General features: G+C 49.1%; 1 protein-coding gene across 7 annotated transcripts in view; it reads right to left on the bottom strand.

The window, feature by feature from the left end:
* AP2B1 (adaptor related protein complex 2 subunit beta 1) overlaps window positions 1-18,291 on the bottom strand; it is a 77,303-nt gene that overhangs the window by 17,765 nt on the left and 41,247 nt on the right. For 4 of the 7 annotated variants that reach the window (XM_040082165.1, XM_040082166.2, XM_040082167.2 and 1 more), the window contains exons 14-18: window positions 17,433-17,625; window positions 8,142-8,183; window positions 6,272-6,418; window positions 4,904-5,049; window positions 2,325-2,454 (exon numbers count right to left, since the gene is read on the bottom strand). In XM_040082165.1, the coding sequence (XP_039938099.1) occupies window positions 2,325-2,454; window positions 4,904-5,049; window positions 6,272-6,418; window positions 8,142-8,183; window positions 17,433-17,625 (658 nt within the window). The remainder of the gene's footprint in view (window positions 1-2,324; window positions 2,455-4,903; window positions 5,050-6,271; window positions 6,419-8,141; window positions 8,184-17,432; window positions 17,626-18,291) is intronic. The other 3 variants (XM_040082170.2, XM_058422962.1, XM_040082172.2) reach the window with 1 other exon arrangement.

Raw genomic sequence — 18,291 nt, 5'->3', positions numbered from 1 at the left:
GGTGACTAGCAAACACAAGACTCTTCAGCTATATTTTACCTAAGTAAGCCTCTGAAAATATCTCAGTCTTCCTCATCTCCTTGCAAAAACGTCTTTTTCGTTACCTTGTCAAATATTTTAGTTTCTCCCCATGATTACAAATGTCAAGATTAAGTGAGCTGTATTGGGTGAAGGATTAGAAATGGTAATGAAAATAACCCGAACAAGACAGGAATTCATTACTTCTGGAATAGCTGCCTAAGGAATGTACAACTAGTCTTTGAAGTGTATAATTACCATGACAAAAAGTTGAAAGCTATCAGTTTGGTTACTTCAGGACTTATTTTCCTTGTTACTAAAAACAAAAAAACTCCCACCAGAACAGGAGATGAACATAAGGTCCTCAGGTTCAAACCAGCCCTGCATCTGCTTCAATGTTCCCTAGCTGAGGAAAAAAACACATTAAGTAAATTCAACCTGATGAGTGTTTTGGTTCTTCAATGAATACAGGAACATTTGTATTCTCTACTCCTATATTGTGCTATAAATTGTTCCCTAAGTAGGTCACCAAGGCGATTTCTGAACATTTCAAGACAAATCCTTCCTACAAGAACCCACCAAACAAAACCAGAGCCTTGGCTGTCAGGGCATTGATAGATCTCCATCAAACCCACCGCTGTCAAAAAAGTAAGGGGAGTGCTCTTTTTAACTTGGCATCTGCTATCATGATTCAACTCTTTGCAGAGAAATATACTATTGCTCCATATGGCAGCTTCCCCAATTGTAAAAGGGCAGCCAACTTCTATGGCAATGAGAGCGTTAGCAAATTAACAACTGAGTCTGGCACTAATGAATGCTCCACTGTCTCAATAGAAGGTGGCTGGAGGTTTCCTCACATGTTTTCTCTTAGCTTTGTTCTAGCAGGAGATGCTACAAAGAAACAAACTGTGTTCCAAGCCCTGCAGAGATTTAATAACCCAAATACTTCACTTCCCTCCTGATCAAAGCAAGCAGCGACTTGAGAGCGCCTCGTTGAGAGTCCCCAGTGCTCCGGAGGCCGAGTGGGACCTGTCACTTCCACATTCCCTTCAGAGCAGGAGCCAGATTTTACCACAGCTCACACAAGTGCCACCTCACCTTCATCACCTGATTGCAGAGGGAACCCAGCTCTTCCAGAGGCTGGAAGGGCCAGTTGTGGAAGACAGGCCATGGAATTCATTCAGTGTCTGTGCTGCGCTCCCCCGTCGCATGACTGCGGAGTGTGGGACTGCTCCTTTGAGTGCCAGAGAAGCTATTTCAAGCTGTTAGCCCAAAGACTCATCAATAAGTCATAAGCCCCAGAATGGAAGTCAAAAGAAGGGGAAAAAACCCAGTTGCTCAGGCAGAATAAATAGTAACTTCCATTGCCTCTCTTAAACTAAAAAGAGAATGAGCTGCTTCAAAATATTCCCCTCCATGGGCTGCTACGCTGCAGGAACACAACTCAGTTCCTCCTCCTGGAGACCTGAGGTGAGACAGACAGCTGCAGTGCAAGTTAAATGCATTTTGGGATACTGGGAAAATCACCCTGGAGGACCCAGGGCAGAAGCAGGAGTCGCTGACCTCCGCTCCAGAGTGGCTGCTCACGGCAGCGGTGAGGAAGAGTCTCCTTCCAGGGAGAATTGTCTGCCCGATGATTCCCAGCCCACTGCAGACAGCCTCTGGTCCAAAGCAGAGGGGAACATCTCCCTGGATGTGTCCTGTCTTGATCAGATTGACAGCCCAATGTGCTAAAGAGGCTCCTCCAGGGAGTGCTGTCCCTGCCATGCACCAGCACCCTCATTAATGAAACATCAGCTGCTCACGTCATCTCTCCTCTGCCTTTCCTGGAACACACATTATGCCTTGGATTAAGCCATCTGGGGCAGGGATGTGCCTTTGTGAAGCACCCTGGATTTTAAGAGCACTAGAGAAATTATTAATCACTCAGCAGTTGCCATCTTTCCTGCGATTCCTTTAATTGCCTCAATTCTCACTGACAGCTCTCTCTGCCTGCTCCACCACGGGTACATTCTTTTTTCAGACCTCCTCCAGTTCTTAAGTCCAACCAAACCTCGTGCCCAATTTACAGAATGGTGTGACTGCCACAAAGCCCTTAATCTACACAGATGCAAGCAGTTGGTTTGAGGTGCTCAACAAGTTTCCATTTCAATTGTTCTGGGAGAAGCTGGGAAAGGAAGAGGGCTCCGTTTTAGCCAGACTCGAGGTCAGACTGTTTGCACGTGGTATTGTGTGGTTAGAGGGCCAAACAAACTGGGCTGAGCACCTGCTGAGCTCCGCCCTGCCCAGAAGGAGACGACCCTTACCTGGAGGTTGTTCAGAGGCTCCATTTTCATCACTGGTCCCAGAGTGTTGAGGGGCAGGGAGACATCAATGCTTTGGTTTGGCATCAGAGGTGTGTGAATGGCCAGGGGGGTGCTTGGGATGACCCCAAAACTGGGCAAGAAAAAAAAACCAGAGGTGATGAGAGCAGCCCTGCATTGTCCAAAATATAACGTTCCTTTTGTCAAAGCACCACCTGCCTCATCTTCTCACTCCTCCTGAGCTGCCCCTGCTGCTGCTCCAGGGAGGGAACACAGCTCAAATGAGCAGACAAAGCAAGACAAGGCACGGGAAACTCACTGAGGGGGATCTTGCTGACAAATTCACCACCCTGCCCCAGGGAGCAGCCCCTGGGAACTCTCCCTTTACCCACACGGCACTGATCTGTGTGCTGAGCACCAGCCTGCCCAGCAAGGCATCACCTGGACTCAGAGCCAGGTGTGGTTTCCCTGTTCCTGAGCTCCAGAGCACTGCAGGTAGGCTGCACCACACACTGCATGGCTGCTGCACCCCTGGGAGCTGCGGCAGAGGGGCCTGGAGCCTGCACAGAACAAAGAGCCAAGGAGGAGCACGTGGCTTGGAACAGCACTGCAGAACAAATGGATCAACACATGCAGCTGCCTGGTCCTGAATGACAGCACCTGGCACAGCTGCCTGCTTGGAGGCTCCTTCCCTGGGGATGTGTCCCTGCCGTGGTTACTTGCCTTTCGGTCCAAGGAACATTTAATTCCACAGGTACCTCTGCTCAGCGTGGAGAAGAGGGGAAGCACCTCACATTTAACACAGCACTCCTGTACTATGGAGCAGCTGCTTTCCAAAAGCAGATGGAAGCCCAGATGTTTTGGTGTCCACTCATAAATGCATTTCTCCTTAGCAGAATTCACACTAGCTCAGAGGCCTCAGGGCGTTTGCAGGATGGATAGGTGTGTATTTTTATTTTATCCACTAAAAGCCTGATGCAGTCTCTGCACAGTCAGCCACATTTATCAAGCTTGTCACTCTCTCAGAAAACAATAAATGCCCCATCCTTGGTTCTCCTTAGATTTCAGCTCTAGGGAGCTGAAATAGGAACAGTCCTAGCAAGGGCTCAGCCACACGATTTGCCTTCTTCACCTTTGAGGACACAAACCCTCGTGTTTTCCCCAGGACTCAGAGGGGAATCAAACTTTCAGTTTGTTACTAAGGGGCTGTGATGTTACAGCACACCAGAGCTTTAGCTTTCTTTTCTTTTATTTTAATGCTTCATCCCAAGATCACAATGAATTCCATTAGCAGCAGCAGGAAAGGAGGGGAAAAGCAATTGAAATTTCCCAATCACAAACCTTAGTATTTACACTTAAAGAACCATCCCTCTCCCGCTCTTCCTAATGCACCAGGCACAGTGGAAAGCGTTGGCAGGAGAAGAGCATTTGTAAAAGGGTAAATAGCAGTAGTTGTGCTGCAAACTGCTGGTCTTCTGTACAGTATTTAAACTTTTGACATCCTCAAAGTACCACGTAGGTGTGGCTAAAACATAGCTTGATGTACGGGGGGGAAAAAAATAAATCACAAACAAAATGCCTTTTCTTCCAGGCTGATTTGCATGAAACATTTGCATAACAGCAGCTTAGCAAAACTCTCCAGAAAATATGGCAGTCCAGGGAGAACATTCACTAAGACTTATTTAGCATAATGACTTTTCTAAGTAAATCTTATTCGTCCCAAGAAATCCTGCATTTGCCAGGCTAACAGTGCCTTAAAGAGATGGTTTCAGTGGATGTTCAGCACGAGAACCCTTTTCCAGTGAAGTGATACTAAGGAATACAGAGAACATGTCAGTCAAAAGATAACTCTTTGCAGTCTTGATAAGAAGTAGCCTGGTCCTTGCTGAAGATAACACACAGCAAACCACAGGAGAAGCTCTCTGGAAAGAGTATTTGTGGGAAAACACCGTGGCTGTGCTGCCATGCTGTGCCCTTTGGCTGAGATGGGTTTCCAAGAACAATCTGAATTGTATCATCCAAGCTCTAAACTTTCAAGCGGCTGCTGCTTCTGACAGAATTGTTCTGCTGCCTATTACAGGCAGAACGTGTGCCACAGGCTCCCACCTCGCAGCTCCTTCAGTGACAAGCAGCTTTATTAAGGAGTCTGAGGGGCAGCAAAGCAATTAAATCAGGAGGCAGAGGCGTCACAGGGTGATACTGGTGCAGCTCAGATCCTGCCTCTCTGTGCCCTTGTTTTGCTCAGGGCATTTACTGGCTATAAACCCACCAACCTGCCCAACAAGCCACGAGGCTGCTGAAAAACTCCACCGAGGTTAAATGGGGCAGGTGCTGTTTCAGAGCTGGGAGAAGGATGGCACTGTCTGCTGCCTGTTTCCTCTCAGATTTATCAGTCTGTGCTTTCAGCCCTCTCACACGATTTTGGTGTGATGGACAGGTCAGGCTGTATTGTCCAAGCTATTTCCATGCCTGCATTATCCACCTAAGCACAAGCCCTCCTTAAATTCAGCAGTATAGGCACAAACTCCTTTCCCAGGAGTATTTTATCTGTTGAACACAGTGCATTGCTCATTATTTCTTACCTGTTCTTATTGAACTGAATGGCAAAGTCAGTCATGTGCTGCAAAGCCTTATTGGTAAAGTTCATCTCCATGTAGATGTGGCCCTGCCTGTGGCTGAATGTGCCTGAGATCTCCAATCCTTTAGCCTTCACTGCAGGCAGCCAAACCTGGAACACAAGAGATGTCATTCAGCGTGAGCAGCCTGGCCTGAAGATAACAAACAAGCAGAGTTTTCCAATAAAGTCCTGAGCTCGGAAATTCATCTACATTGGCACGCTGAGCCCACAAAGGCTAAAGAAACACTACAGGGAAGTTGGGACACGGGGTGCTGAAAGGATGGAGCTCACCACTGAGGAATAAGCTTGCTGCTCCTAATCCATATTTGTTCACAGCACTCAGGGAAGAAATCAGATCACTACAGCATCAGTGTGCACAAGAGCAAGGACAGCTTGTGTCCATCACACCAACGTGACACTCACCCGGTCTGCTGCTGGACTTCTCCGAGGGCTGGCTGGGCTATTAGAGGCAGGACAATACTAAAGTTTGAACCAAATAAAATCACAGGGTGATACTATGAGCTGTTAGGTTCTGGATTCCCAAACCACCTCTGTGGGAAAAACCCAGACTCACATCTGAGTGGTGCCAAATGAGGCAGTATTTAGCTTAAATTACTGTGGGGTTTTTTTATATAAGGTGCAATAACTGCAAGGACAAAAAACTTTGAGTATAGTCTGCAGTACCTTGAGATCCTTGATTTCAGAGGATGGTTTAAAATTATCCATCCATGGAGTGCTAATTGAGTGCTAATTTTTGTTTATTCCCTTTCAGGAGCCTGAACTCCCTGTGGCTGCTCCACAGCCAGTTTCCAGAACCATGTTGTGTGTCTCATGATCCCTCCCAACTCCATGCTTCAGCCAAAGCCTCTGACAGAACATTTCTCCGCATTCCACTGCGGCACCATCATCACAACCACACGATGTTATCTCCACTGTCACGTTGGATTCCTCCAAATAAACAAACCTGCTAGGAAAGTTGTTGCAAATTCTGTCTTGCCCTCAGTTTCCTGCGGAAGCTTGTTAAGAAGTAGGTCTGCAAGAAAGCTGCTCTGACACAACTGAAAGTCTCGGATCTTATCTAAGCCATTCTTTAGAGAAATACTGTCACAGGTAACATGAGGGAACTGCTAGAACGCCAGAAGTCTGTAACTAATAACAAATGTGGTCTCCAACACGTTGTTACTCTACTTGGGAAAAGCCCAGGCCACCCCTAATGGGACAGAGTTGAAGTTTTAGCACCAGAAACCCATAATAAATGGGACAAGCAAGCAGCATGAGATTTGTAGCTCAAGGGGAAGCAAGAAACTGTGCATGATTGTTCTTCCTTACGTACAGACTTGGGAGCCACATATCCTCCAGGAGCCATCCCTATGCTAGACGAGAGCTCGAAGAGATCGTTGAGTCCACAGTTGACCACTGCTGGGGTGGGAGAAGGGGCAAAGGCGGCTGGCACAGCGGTGGGAATGTAGGTCTGTCCCACCTGGAGGGGTCAGAAAGAACAGGCACTCATTAACAACACGTGCGTGAGCACTGCTTATTAAATAAACCATGAACTCGGGCGATATCCTAAATATTTTAAAGCCATTTGCAGCTTCCCCGCTGATTTATCAATAGTGCTAAATTATGCATTTGAATTCCAAAGCTCTTGGCAGTTAATCCCTACACTCGGCTATCACCTCAACCAAGCTTCCACGTCATTTTTATAGCTCCAGTTATCTATTCCCACTGTAGAGGAATCTTTCTTCTCCATATCTCCCTCTCATGAGACAATATGCTTTGTGGATCTACCCTCCATAAACCCAGGGAAAACAGCAAATGCTTCAAACCTTCCCCCAGCTACGTCAGCCTTCAGGAATCTGCAAGATTTTGCATATCCAGAGATAGCAGGGGAGTCATGACCGTGTTGTGTACTCCCACCCAAAGCCAGAGCTCTGCCTTCTCAGCACTCGGGCCCAAAAGGTTCATTACATGAAGGAGAGTCTGCCAGAGGACAACCTTCCTGCAAGAAGGGCAATCATTCCTTCCCAGGACTTAAAGGAGGGCATCGAAGCTGGAATATTAACCTTTAAGCACCCAGCTTCAGATGGGACAGTCACACTCAAGTTACACTCCCAAGCTCTCTTGCTGGCAGGATGAATGCTGTGCTTGAGAAGAGGATTCCCCAGCCAGCAGCCCAGAAAGAGGCAGAGTGACAGGACAGAACGGCCTGAGGGGTTTCTGCTGGCCCAGGAGGGCAGAGACACGGCTTTGTAGGCAAGATCACCACAGGGAACCATCTCCCATCTCCTGCTGTGGGCTGCCTGGGTGTACAGGCAGGTGCTCTGTGCCACCAGGTCTCCTCTGCCCTCGTGCTGAAGGAAGGAAGGAATGCCAGATTCACAGGGAAAGGAGGAGAGAGAATGACTGCAGCCATAACAAGGGTCTCTGAAAAGCCCTCCCTCCAGAACTGAGTATGCTTTCCTCACGGAATTACTGCATACAGAGTCCTGGGAAGCGGGACTGGAGCTTTCTAGGGGACACCACTTCTGGCTGTGGGATGGAAACACGCTCCCACATCTCCAAGCCATGCTTCATTCCCTTTCCACGCTTTTCTGGAAGAAGCTGCTATGAGCTTGAAAGCCAAGGCTGCTTTGAAAGCAGCTTGAAACTGTCCCATGTCCTGGCAGGAGGACACTCCCAAAGCACAGGCACAGAGGACATGGCCGGTGGCAGCCCTGACCACACGTAGTAGGAAAGCTCAGAGCACCTGACCCTCATTTCCAGGCGAAAAACCTTATGTGGGGTTTGGGAGGAGAAAGCCCTGAGTTCAGGCAAGTCTGTGGTGACACGGGGTTAGGGTTACAGACCAGGCTCTGTGAGTAAGGATAAGCATCCTTGGCTTTCCAGCTGCTAAAGCAGTTGCACAAGGATGAGGCATCGCCGGGGTTAACGCCGGTGCTGCAACTAAAAGCTCTGAGGAAGAAGAGCTAAGCAGAGAGAGTGACCAGCTCTGGCCCTGGCTGCTCTCAGGAAAGCCCAGGTGGCAGCTGGACTCAAACCAACATTGGTGGGGACCTGTGTGTTCCAGTTGCATTTATCCATTTTCAAACATCTTCCGGGCTTTAAAAAGCACCTTCCAGCACGTACCGGGCGAGGTGACACTGCAAAACCCTGAGCTTTGAGCAGCTTTGGAAATTGGGGAAAAAAAATGGAATGGCACTTACTGCCGGGCTTCCTCCAATGCCCCCGCCAAGGTCAGTGCCAAGCTGAAAGAGAGAAGGAGAGAGAGGAGAGGAAGACAGAGATCATTTCAGCCAAGTGTCAGACTCCGGAGCGGAGCCCGGGCGCCCGCGAGCTCGGATCGCTCCCGCCAGCAGGACAGAGGGAAATGCAGTGCTGGGAAAGCACAGGGAACAGAGGGGCTGCTTGCTGCTGTGTGAGCAGAGCTACCTGGACAGCTACCCCACGCCCTCACTGCAGACAGCAGCGTTTTGTGGGTTAATAAGAACAAAAATCCACCCCTTCTCGCACCTGTCGTCTGCACCGAAAGCTCCCTTCTTTACGTCTCGTGCATCCGTGCTGTCCCCTCAGCCCTGCTGCTGCCAGCAGGCCCCAAGCAGCTCCACAAAACCCCGGGGGGTAACTGTGAAATGGCATCAAAAGAAAGCTGACAGGAAGGCTCTCTGCTCCCTGAAAGTGTTCGTTTTCTAGGGAACAGCTCCGAAGGGCGGGCAGACACAGTGAGTTTGGCTGTGTTCCTCTGACACGAGGCTCCTTTCAACAACGAGGGAAAGAGAGAATGGGATCCGTGCTGGCTCTGACAGCAGCTCGGGGAGGGGGGCTTTGGAGATGCTCCCCTCCCTCAGACAGGGAAAAAACAGCTTCATCATCTAATGGGCACTCCAACAACGAGAGCTCACGGTGCACCAGGCTATTTCAGTACCAATCTCTGCCAAGCTACACAGCGACATCTGAAGTGACTGAAACAACCCTCCACAAACACTGAATCCTCTCTGGGGCCCCTCTGCAGCCCACCCAGAAGACTTCCCCGCACAAGTTGCCTTTGCAAAGCACCCAGACCACACTCCCAGTGACAAAGCCCATTCTTCAAACCTCCAGATCACTCTACCCGCTCAGGAGAATTCAGGGATCAGGACAAGCTCCAAGGCTTGGCTACAAGCGCTGTTTGCTAGCGCATCACTCCTGTGAATATTTAAAAGGCACTTAACAGATGACTGATAACCAGGAGGAAACAACCACAGATCTGCAGTGGTTATTCACTGCAGAGACATCTCCAGGCTTTTATCTCTGTCCCAGGCTTTCTTCTGAAGACCATGGTAATTTTTTTTTTGCCTAGAACAGGGGTTTTTTGGGGTCACATTCAGACAAGGAACACGTTCACACAGGAGGATGCAGGGGTGAGGCAGGAGCCAGCCCCATTAGGAAAAGGCTGGACAGGCAGACCATAATATCACAGCTCGCCTGGTAGATGGTTTTGCTCTTCCATTTGATTAGGGTTTGGGGAGTTAGTTTGCTTTTAAAAAAGCATGTGACAAACTGGGTCAACAAAGGCTCCAGATATGTTGCTCAAATAAATGCTGGTGTGTCAGAATATTGGACAAATGCACCATATAGCTGAAGCAAAAGCTTCCAGGAGTGCCTATGCTTAGAGCCAAAAATGCTCTGACCTTTTGCCTCTGCACAAAAAAACTTGGAAATTAACTTTGTTCTGATCCCTTTCAGCCTGTTCCCTGAGAGATCTCACAGCAAATGTGTTTTATGCTGGTCAAGAGATACCATAAAGCTTCATACCTCTCTCCATCAGAGCACAGATAAAAAGGATAAATTGCCCAGAGAAGAGCAGCAAAGGTGTAAGACAGTGACTTTATCAGATGATAACTAGCCTCCGCAAAACCTGTAAAATGTGACAAATCCCTGCGCTTCCCTGGATCTCTCTTCTACTCCCAGGCACCTCGCCTTCCCCTAATCCTCACAGGAGCAACATTACCACCCTAAGTAGGTGTTAGAAAAGAACAAATCACACACAATTTGCTTTTTGTTAAGAGGCCTTAAGAGCTTTTTTCCTGTGTGGGATTCAGTTTATCCCTACTTGAGACCATGGCAGAAACTGAGGAGATTCCTCATCTTTTTCAACAGCCACCTCTCCATACAGCAACCCAGGCTCTGGCTGCCCAGTTTTGCTTAGCTGACTTAAGAAATTACAGATAAAAGTGAGTTATTACAAAGTCAAAAGAAAGATCAGTCAGAGACCAAAGGAAGCCAGCCAGAGGATGCAAATCCAATTAATATTGAGCTTATAAAATAAGGCTTATTACACTGTCAAGTCTCCCCCACAGAAACAGCCTGACAGAGCAGAGTTTTGTTCTATTGACTGCTCTCTAAGCCAAGCCACGGTTTAGATTAATATATCAGATAATTTACATCTTGTTACTGGCTCACTGAGGAGTAATAAATGCAACTATTACACCTCATCCCTATTCATAGTCTTGCATGCAGATGAACTCCAAGCTTTATATTGGCAGGCAGCGAAGTCCGGGGGAAAAGAAAGAATCCAGTTCATTTCCAGATATTATTGTATGCACGGAGGATTTCTGGTACTGTTGTCTGCAGCAGCAGAAAGGCTGGTTTATCAAGCAGCAAGCATTTTACAAAGGATATTATGGAAATGACTGAATAATTCTGCATAATCAAGCCAGATGTTAACTATTCTGCCATTTCCTACTACACTCATCAGAAGGAGCTGCAGGGTAGGAACCCAACCTCGAAGCAGCTCGTACACTGATGTTGGCTGCAAGGGACAGGGAATGACAGACTGGGGTTCCTCCAGCTATCCACAAGTCTTCCATTTTCCCTAAATGTCAGGCCTTGCAGGGGGAAAAGTAGGTAGAATGTAGATTCATTGCTTTAGTTAAGACTCCAGCTCTCACAAAAAGGAGGAAAAAACCCCTGACTGGCTCAGGGAATTTAGCAAGAGCCCCTGTGTGTTTTCAGACTGGACCCAACATCTCTGTCCCACGCCAGGAAGCTCTGAGCTGCTGCAGCCCCTCTTTGGTGGCTGGAGCGCTCTGCAGGGCACAGCCTGAGCCTCTCCTGGCTCCTGTGCTCGGGCCCAAGCACTGCAGATGTGCTCCAGAGCCGCAGAGCCAGCGCCAAGGAGCTGCAGCTCCTCCGGGTCCCTACAGGCAGAGCTGGCTCTGCCCAGACTGAAAAGAGAAGCGACAGCATTTCTACGGCACCAGAAGTTCCAGGGGGAGGTTAATAAAGAACTGATCAGTTCCACATCAGATCCGGGCTGCACTTCCCATTGCAGCAGCACAAAGTCTCTGTTTCTGATTTTCTTGCCTGTCACCCTCCCATGGCACCGACGCTTTCCCCATTCAGGAGCTGCAGGTCTGTTTTTCCTCCTGCGAGATGCCCAAATCATAACTTCATCCCAAACTCAGAGTGATGGAAGAGATGGTAGCAGTGATGTGTGTGAGTAAGAGGGATGGAGGAAGACAGAGGGAACAGGAACCAATTACCCACGGAGTGTCCTCTCCCATCTGGAGTGACAGGCAGAGTGCAGAAGGAAAGAAACAGATATTAGTCAGGCATGAAGTGCTGCTGAAGCAATTCTCCAGGACTAACAGCTCTGGTAAACCATTTCCATTTGTCTCATGGGCAAACAGACACTCCTGCCAGAAGGACAACCCAGATCTGCCCTACAGGAGAGTCAGGAACAGCCCCACAGAGGAGAGGACTGTGTTAATGCAGCCCCACTCAGGCTGAAACGCCCACTGTGAAGGTGGGGCGGGCAAGGGCTGGCTCTTGATGGTCCAAGGGAGTCCATGGCACTGCAAACCCATGACCCTGATCCTAAAGTTGGCAGCTTTGCCTCTTGCTGAAGAGCACAAGGCCTCTGCTTCAGGGTGAAGGGCTGCCAGCTTCAGGAGATGAGCCGAGGATGGACAGGGAATCTCTGCCCCCAAAGGCATAAAAGTTCTTCAAACAGGAATTCTCTTTATTCCCACCAAACCTATCCTGCCATAACAGCACCCAAGCAGGCACGAGGGTTTAAAGAAGAGGCTGAGATCAACCCTGTATCAATAAAACCAATGCCAGCACCTTTTCCCAAACTGCATCAGCAGCTTTACTTTGCACAAGTTGGCCTGGACGGTGCCGCAGCTGCTCTGCAGTTGGAGAGCCTCTGCCCTGCAATTCCAGCCCTGTGGAAGCAGTTATGCTGACTTATGAAGTGTAGCAGTGCTGGAGTTACTGCATTAGGAGGGTTTATTTGCATCTTAACAGCAGCTTGTAATGAAGTGACTCTGCTGAAGTGTTCATGTGATCCTGAGGGGCTACAATCACTTCTGCAAAATGACGTGAGGCTTTTGGAGTACCAAAAAATAACAGGGAGGGTGGAGCCAGGGACAGAAGCTTCAACCACCACCCCTCACCAGCTGCTTTGCCTTGTGCCCACAGCACAATCAGGGCTCCCAGGGCAGTTGTGCACTCTGTGGACCACGATTCACGGGTTAACAGGGGACAGCTGCCTTCTCGCTGCCTCACACCACGAAGCAGGAGTCAAGCACCACGGCTCCAGGTGCTGCCTGCACTCAGTAACGCAGCAGCAAGGAGCACAAGGCATTCACCCAGCAGGAATGGGGTGGGATGCTGAGAGCAGGGCTGCTGGCAGCCCCCCTGATGCAGGTTAATCCTGTGAGAGAGCCCTGAGCTGCAGGACAGACCACGCATGGGCTGCAGGGATCTCACTGCAGACACCACTGTGGCTCACACTGAGGCATTTCAGCGCCGTGTCTGCTGCCTGTTTTGTGTCTGCTTCACACCAAGGCAGGACTGCAGAGCACAAGGGCTGCTCTCCAAACCAGGGGCAGCTGTGTCAAAGCTGCAGGAGGACAGGTCACGCTGCCAGTACCACGGTCACTGGTTATCACTGTGCTTGCTGCTGCTGCTTTGCCCTGCTGAGCCATGTCCATCAGCAAGCAAAATTGAGTCCTAAACATTTTCATCCTCCAAAGTGTAAAAAAACACAAAACAGCTCACAAAGCTCTAGCAGTCTGCTACGACAGCTTTGACTCAGATATGAATGAGTGACCCACCAAAATAGCTCCTTTTCCACACCAGCCCTGCCCCAGCAATGGATTTGTGTCCTTTGTCAGAAATCTTAACAGATTCCTTTGTAGCTCATGAAATCTCCACAGCCCAGATGAAAGGAGTCAGCTCCTTGTCAAAGGCTGAAGGAGCACTCTGGGAAAACATCACAACCACTGCATAAATGGATGGTGGGGCTGACCTGGCACAGCCACTCTCACACTGTACTTTCAGGAAGAGGTAAATGAAGTAATTTTCTTAAGATTATACACAGCAAATCACTTGCAGAGCCAGGAGAGGAACTTGGCACCCCAGGGCAGACTGAAGGTCACTTTGGGGCTTTTGTATAAAACACTGGTGAGTCCCTAATCAACCCCAAAGCTCCAGGGTGTTGCCCATTGGGGCCAGACTTTGAATTCTCCACTTGAACAAAGTCAGTCAGACAGGGAGGGACACCAGCAGCCCCTGTTCATGGCCTTGAGGATGAGGCAGGCACTTCAGACTGCTGGAATTGGGGTTTCCTCCCAGGCTGCTGCGGTGCCTGCAGCTCAGCTCCCACCCTCCATCCCACTGCAGTGATGGGACACAGCCCTGAATCGTCAGAGGGGTCAGAGCCCCCTAAATCCAGCCAGATTACACAGAAGGGCACAGCCCCACCTGGAACAGCCCAAACCAGTCCAGGCATCACAGCAAACTGGATATTCAGTGTTTATCAAACAGCTTTTCAGTTCGGGACATAAATCAACCTGACCAGCTGCCAGTCTCGAATCAATAATATTCTTGTAGATGAGCGGTTAGAGCATTAAATAAAATCCTTACATAACAGACAATCCAAGCCTGTTCATTCCTGCAGATTTACAGCTCTGCCCCCGGCTTTCAAGCCAGCCTTCCTGGCTCCTGGCCATAGTGCCCTGCTCCCATGCAATGCAGGGGCTCCCAGGAAGCACAGCGTGCCCACAGAGCTCTCCATGCTCCGTGGATTTGCAGAACAAAAGAACACACAAAAAGGTTTAAAGGCAAAAATGTCGTGTCAGCACAGATAAAACATCCTACAAAGCTCTGCACCATTGCACAGGAGTTGGGAGAGTGACTTTAACCTGCATGAAATTCAGCCACTTGAGGGGGAAAAGGCATCAGACTCCAGCTCTTGGGACGCACAGCTCTGCACCCAGCAATCTGCTCTCCCACATGTTTTGTTTGTCCCCCATCAGTGACTGCTATGGCTACTTTACACTGTGGAGCTGGAGATCCCAAGCAGTTTTGTGAAGTGGGTTTAGTCACTACTTTACAGAAAAAGAAAACTGAGCAGAGAAGAACAAGATCTGCCCATGGTGGCAAACAGGGGCACAACCTAGAAAACAGCTCTCCAAAAAGTCCTACAGCAAGTCTGCTCTGCTTATAAGCAATGCTCTTGTACCAAAGGTTCTTTTTCTCCTCTTTTTAATTGTTAACACATGCTCAGCATCTGTGCATGCATGTTACATTTAATACCAATTACAGAACTCGCTATGGAGATAAAATAAGATTTACTCACTAAAGAAATTAACCTCGCAAGCAGCTGGAGCCTCATTGGTCATGGGCATAAATATCTGGCAATGCTGAGGACAGCTCAAATGAACAATATTAATTTGGTGTTTGTGCAGTTTTACACCATTCAGTCTCTGCTGAAATGCCTGGCAGAAAAATAAAACCCCACAGTTTAAGAAACGGACAATGCAGAATGGCATTTTCCATGGAAGCGAACACTGCTGTTGGTCTCTCTGGGTTAGTCCCAGTGGGATTTCCCCTGCCAGAACATCCCTCTGATGAGACACATCCTCCAAAGAGCAGGGGGCAGAAGAGGGGGTCAGCAGATGACACTGAGTGGGTGTGACAAACTGGCTGGGATGCTGCCAGCAGCCTCTCGCACACCTCGGAGGCACTCGCAGGACTGAGGCAATGCCGTTGTCACAGAGCGTGCAGCCTCAGTCTGCCCAGCAAAGCAGGGGAAGAAATGCATGGAAAAAACCCCCTTAAGGAGTAACAGGAAGGGAAATTTCAATGCAGAACCATTCAGGCATCGCTGGCCCCCCAGGTGTTTTGGATCCCTGGCCAAGGGTGAAGAGCTCAGCCCTTCTTCAAGGGGCACACTGGGATGTGTCTCACCCCCTTCCCACACACAGGAATCAGGCCTGTGGGATCTGCAGTTTGAGGCCGATTTTGGCGTGGCACAAACGTGGTTTAATTTTAGCCTGAGATCCAAATGCCAATCCTCTTGGCAAGCCCTGCAGCCCAGGACACTTCCCAGCAATTTGGGTAATATCAGGTTAGGGTTAACCCAGCTTGAGACTTGTTAAACACATGCCCACAGCAACAAACACAGACCACATTCACTCACTAATTAAGCTCATTATCCTAGACTCATTTAGGTTGGAAAAGACCTCCACAGCATTCCACCGGCACTGCCAAAGCCACCACTAAACCATGCCCCCAAGTGCCACATCTACACAATTTTTTAAGTGACCCCACCACTGCTCTGGTGCCCATTCCAGTGCTTGAAGACTCTTTTGGTGAAGACAGATTTCCCAGTATTCAATTTAAATCTCCCTTGGCACAAGTAGAGGCCAGTCCCTCTTTTCCTGTCACTTGTTACCCGAGACAAGAGACTGACCAAGGAGCTTTGATGCAATAGAAAGCATCCACCTTCAAAAACCACACCAGGATTCAGATTTTTTTTTTCAGTGCTTCCCCATCCACTCAGCTGAGAGAGCGCTGGCCATGCAGCCCCAGGCACAGCTACTCCCCATCCAGACAGGATCATTTTGTCAGATCACACTCCATAAGCCCACAGATGCACTTAAAGCTTGAGAAAAAAATATTAACTAAAAGCCTGCTACCATTTCAACTAACAGCTCCACTGTCAGAGCAGGTCACTAAATTAAGCCCATTAACGCCGGTTGCGAGACAGCTCTTCTCCCCAAACCAAGTTTTAGTTCTACCGTGTCCATTTATTTGTGTGACACTAATGAGGAACAAAGGGTTACACTGTGAGAGGCCTGGAAGGCAGCAGAGAGGAATTTAAGTGCAAACCATCCTGTGGCACCAGCGCCTTCTGCAACGCCTCAATTCCCAGCCCCAGGTTTGCAGCGCGGGGAAAGGCTGCACAGGTCATTGCTCTGGGCTCGCTGCTTGCTTTCCCAGCAAGCCCAGTCTGAGCATTTTGCTAATCCCCAGTAAGGGCAGTGTCCCTGCTAACCCAACACCTCTGGTAATAGAGTGCAGAGCCTACAGCACCTCTGCCCCCTGTGAGTGCCGGTGTCATTAAGGGTTAGATTGTTCCCAGCTCATTAAGCCATGAAGCACTGGAGCCGGGAATGTGTTTAACATTTTAGTAAGCTTATGGTGGCTTAAAAATATATATATATTTGACTAATATAGATTTGTTGAATTGGGGTTCATCCAGCTGCCTCCTGCCTCTGTTACTCAGAGCTTGACTCAGAACTGGAAGTGCACCTGAACCAGGCAGAGATAACCCAGCCCAACTCATCACAAGCCAAACTTCAAGCAAGACAAACCCGCTCCAAGTCTGAAAAACACCCAACTATGTCACTTGGGGTAATCTTACTTGATTTACATGGTGCAAATACACCTAGGAGTACCTCTTCCCCTGCAGGGAAGCCAGCAGGGAGCTGGGCATGTGTTTGTGCTGCCTGCCTTGGGAACAGCTCCCAGGCTGACCCTTACAGTCAGCACTAAAACCACAGCACGGACCTCTGCCCTGCTGCTGGCTCCCTGCTCAGTGATTTCCTCCTTGCAGCTCATGCCCAGCTCCCTCCCCAGGGCAAAGGGGAGGTGTGAGTGCTCCAAGGAGCTCCAAGGACCCTGGCAGTGCCAGGCAGGCGCCTTGTGAGCAGCTCTGGCACAGGCAGCCCTGCACAGAGAGCTCCCTCTTGGCCTCACTGCAATTAAAACGTCACCGATATTAAACCGTGGCATGCTCTGGAGAATACACAAATGGGAAGACACGGGGTCACAAGCCTGAGAGATTAAGCACTGAAACGCAGCAGGGCTGGGAACTGGGTGGAATAAATGCTTGAAAGGGAGCCTGATTCAAATGGAAAGCAGAGAAACACTCTTACATCCTTAAGGCAGTTTTTTTGGTTTTCTTCTACAGACAGAAAAAGCACAGAACAAACATATCCACTGACCACGGGGATTCTACAGCACGCAGCAACATTCGCTGTAGAGCAGGAAAAGCCTGCTGAAAGTTGGTACAATCACTCTGGTTAAATCCTCCTGAAGTTTCAGGACTCAGCACTGGGAGCTCGGCTCACTGAGCATTAAAAGCACAAATGATCAAGGCTTCGCAGAGATAAGCACAGCTCCAATTATCTCTCATCAGCTCAAGGGGATGTGCTGCTTACCAAGCTGTCCAGCCCTCCTCCCAGCAGGTCCACAGCACCCATCTGTATGTTGGTCACCTGGGGCACGTTCACGGGGGGCCCCGGGTCCAGGTTGAGGAGATCCCCCAGGAGGTCACCCTGGAATGGGATCACCTGTGGCTGCTCCAGGTTTGCGGCGGCCGTGGTGCCCACAGGGCTATCACCAGCATCGGAGCTGTGGGAAGAGAAGAAGAAGAAGCAGAAAAGACAAATATCAGTCACCTCTGGTCTCCAGTTCCGGGTTCCCAGCATGGGGAAACACGGCAGGAGGTGGCTCAGCAGCAGAAGCCAGGCAAAAGGTGGTGCCAGCAGCTGATGTGGCCACTGTTCCTGCACCAGGCAGGGTTATGGCATGTGGCTCCTCACCGCTTTGAACACAAAGATTTTTCCCTGCATTGTATGTGGTTTTCTGCCCAGCAAAGGGAAAGCTTGCAAGGGGTGAATCCCACCCACCCTGCGAATCAGAGACCCTCTTCAAAACCATGGGTGCCACACAGAACTGAAAATAAGCATTTCCTACCTCAGAATAAACCTACAGAGATGATTTTCAGCCCATTGGGCCTGAGAATGACATGAAAACACAGGGAAAAAATAAATAATCCAGATTTTCTCAGAGATCTAACACTGATGAAAGCCTTGAGCCCTTACTCTAACCAATGGCAACTTCACCACTTCCCTCAGATCTAGATTAATCACCTTCTCCTGACCAGCAACAAAGTCCATCGGTCTTTCCTAATTGAAAAAGTCAATCTAAAATTGATTCCTCCCTTCTATCAATAATTTCCTTTCCTCTGAGTGAGCAGGCATGCTAATTACTAGTCTAGAAACACTCATTATACAG

Source organism: Hirundo rustica, chromosome 19 (genome assembly GCF_015227805.2).
Source record: "Hirundo rustica isolate bHirRus1 chromosome 19, bHirRus1.pri.v3, whole genome shotgun sequence".
In the NCBI taxonomy this organism is placed as follows: Eukaryota; Metazoa; Chordata; class Aves; order Passeriformes; family Hirundinidae; genus Hirundo; species Hirundo rustica.
The sequence above is the reverse complement of the archived record's forward strand: the minus strand, read 5'-3'. Positions and strand labels throughout refer to the sequence as shown.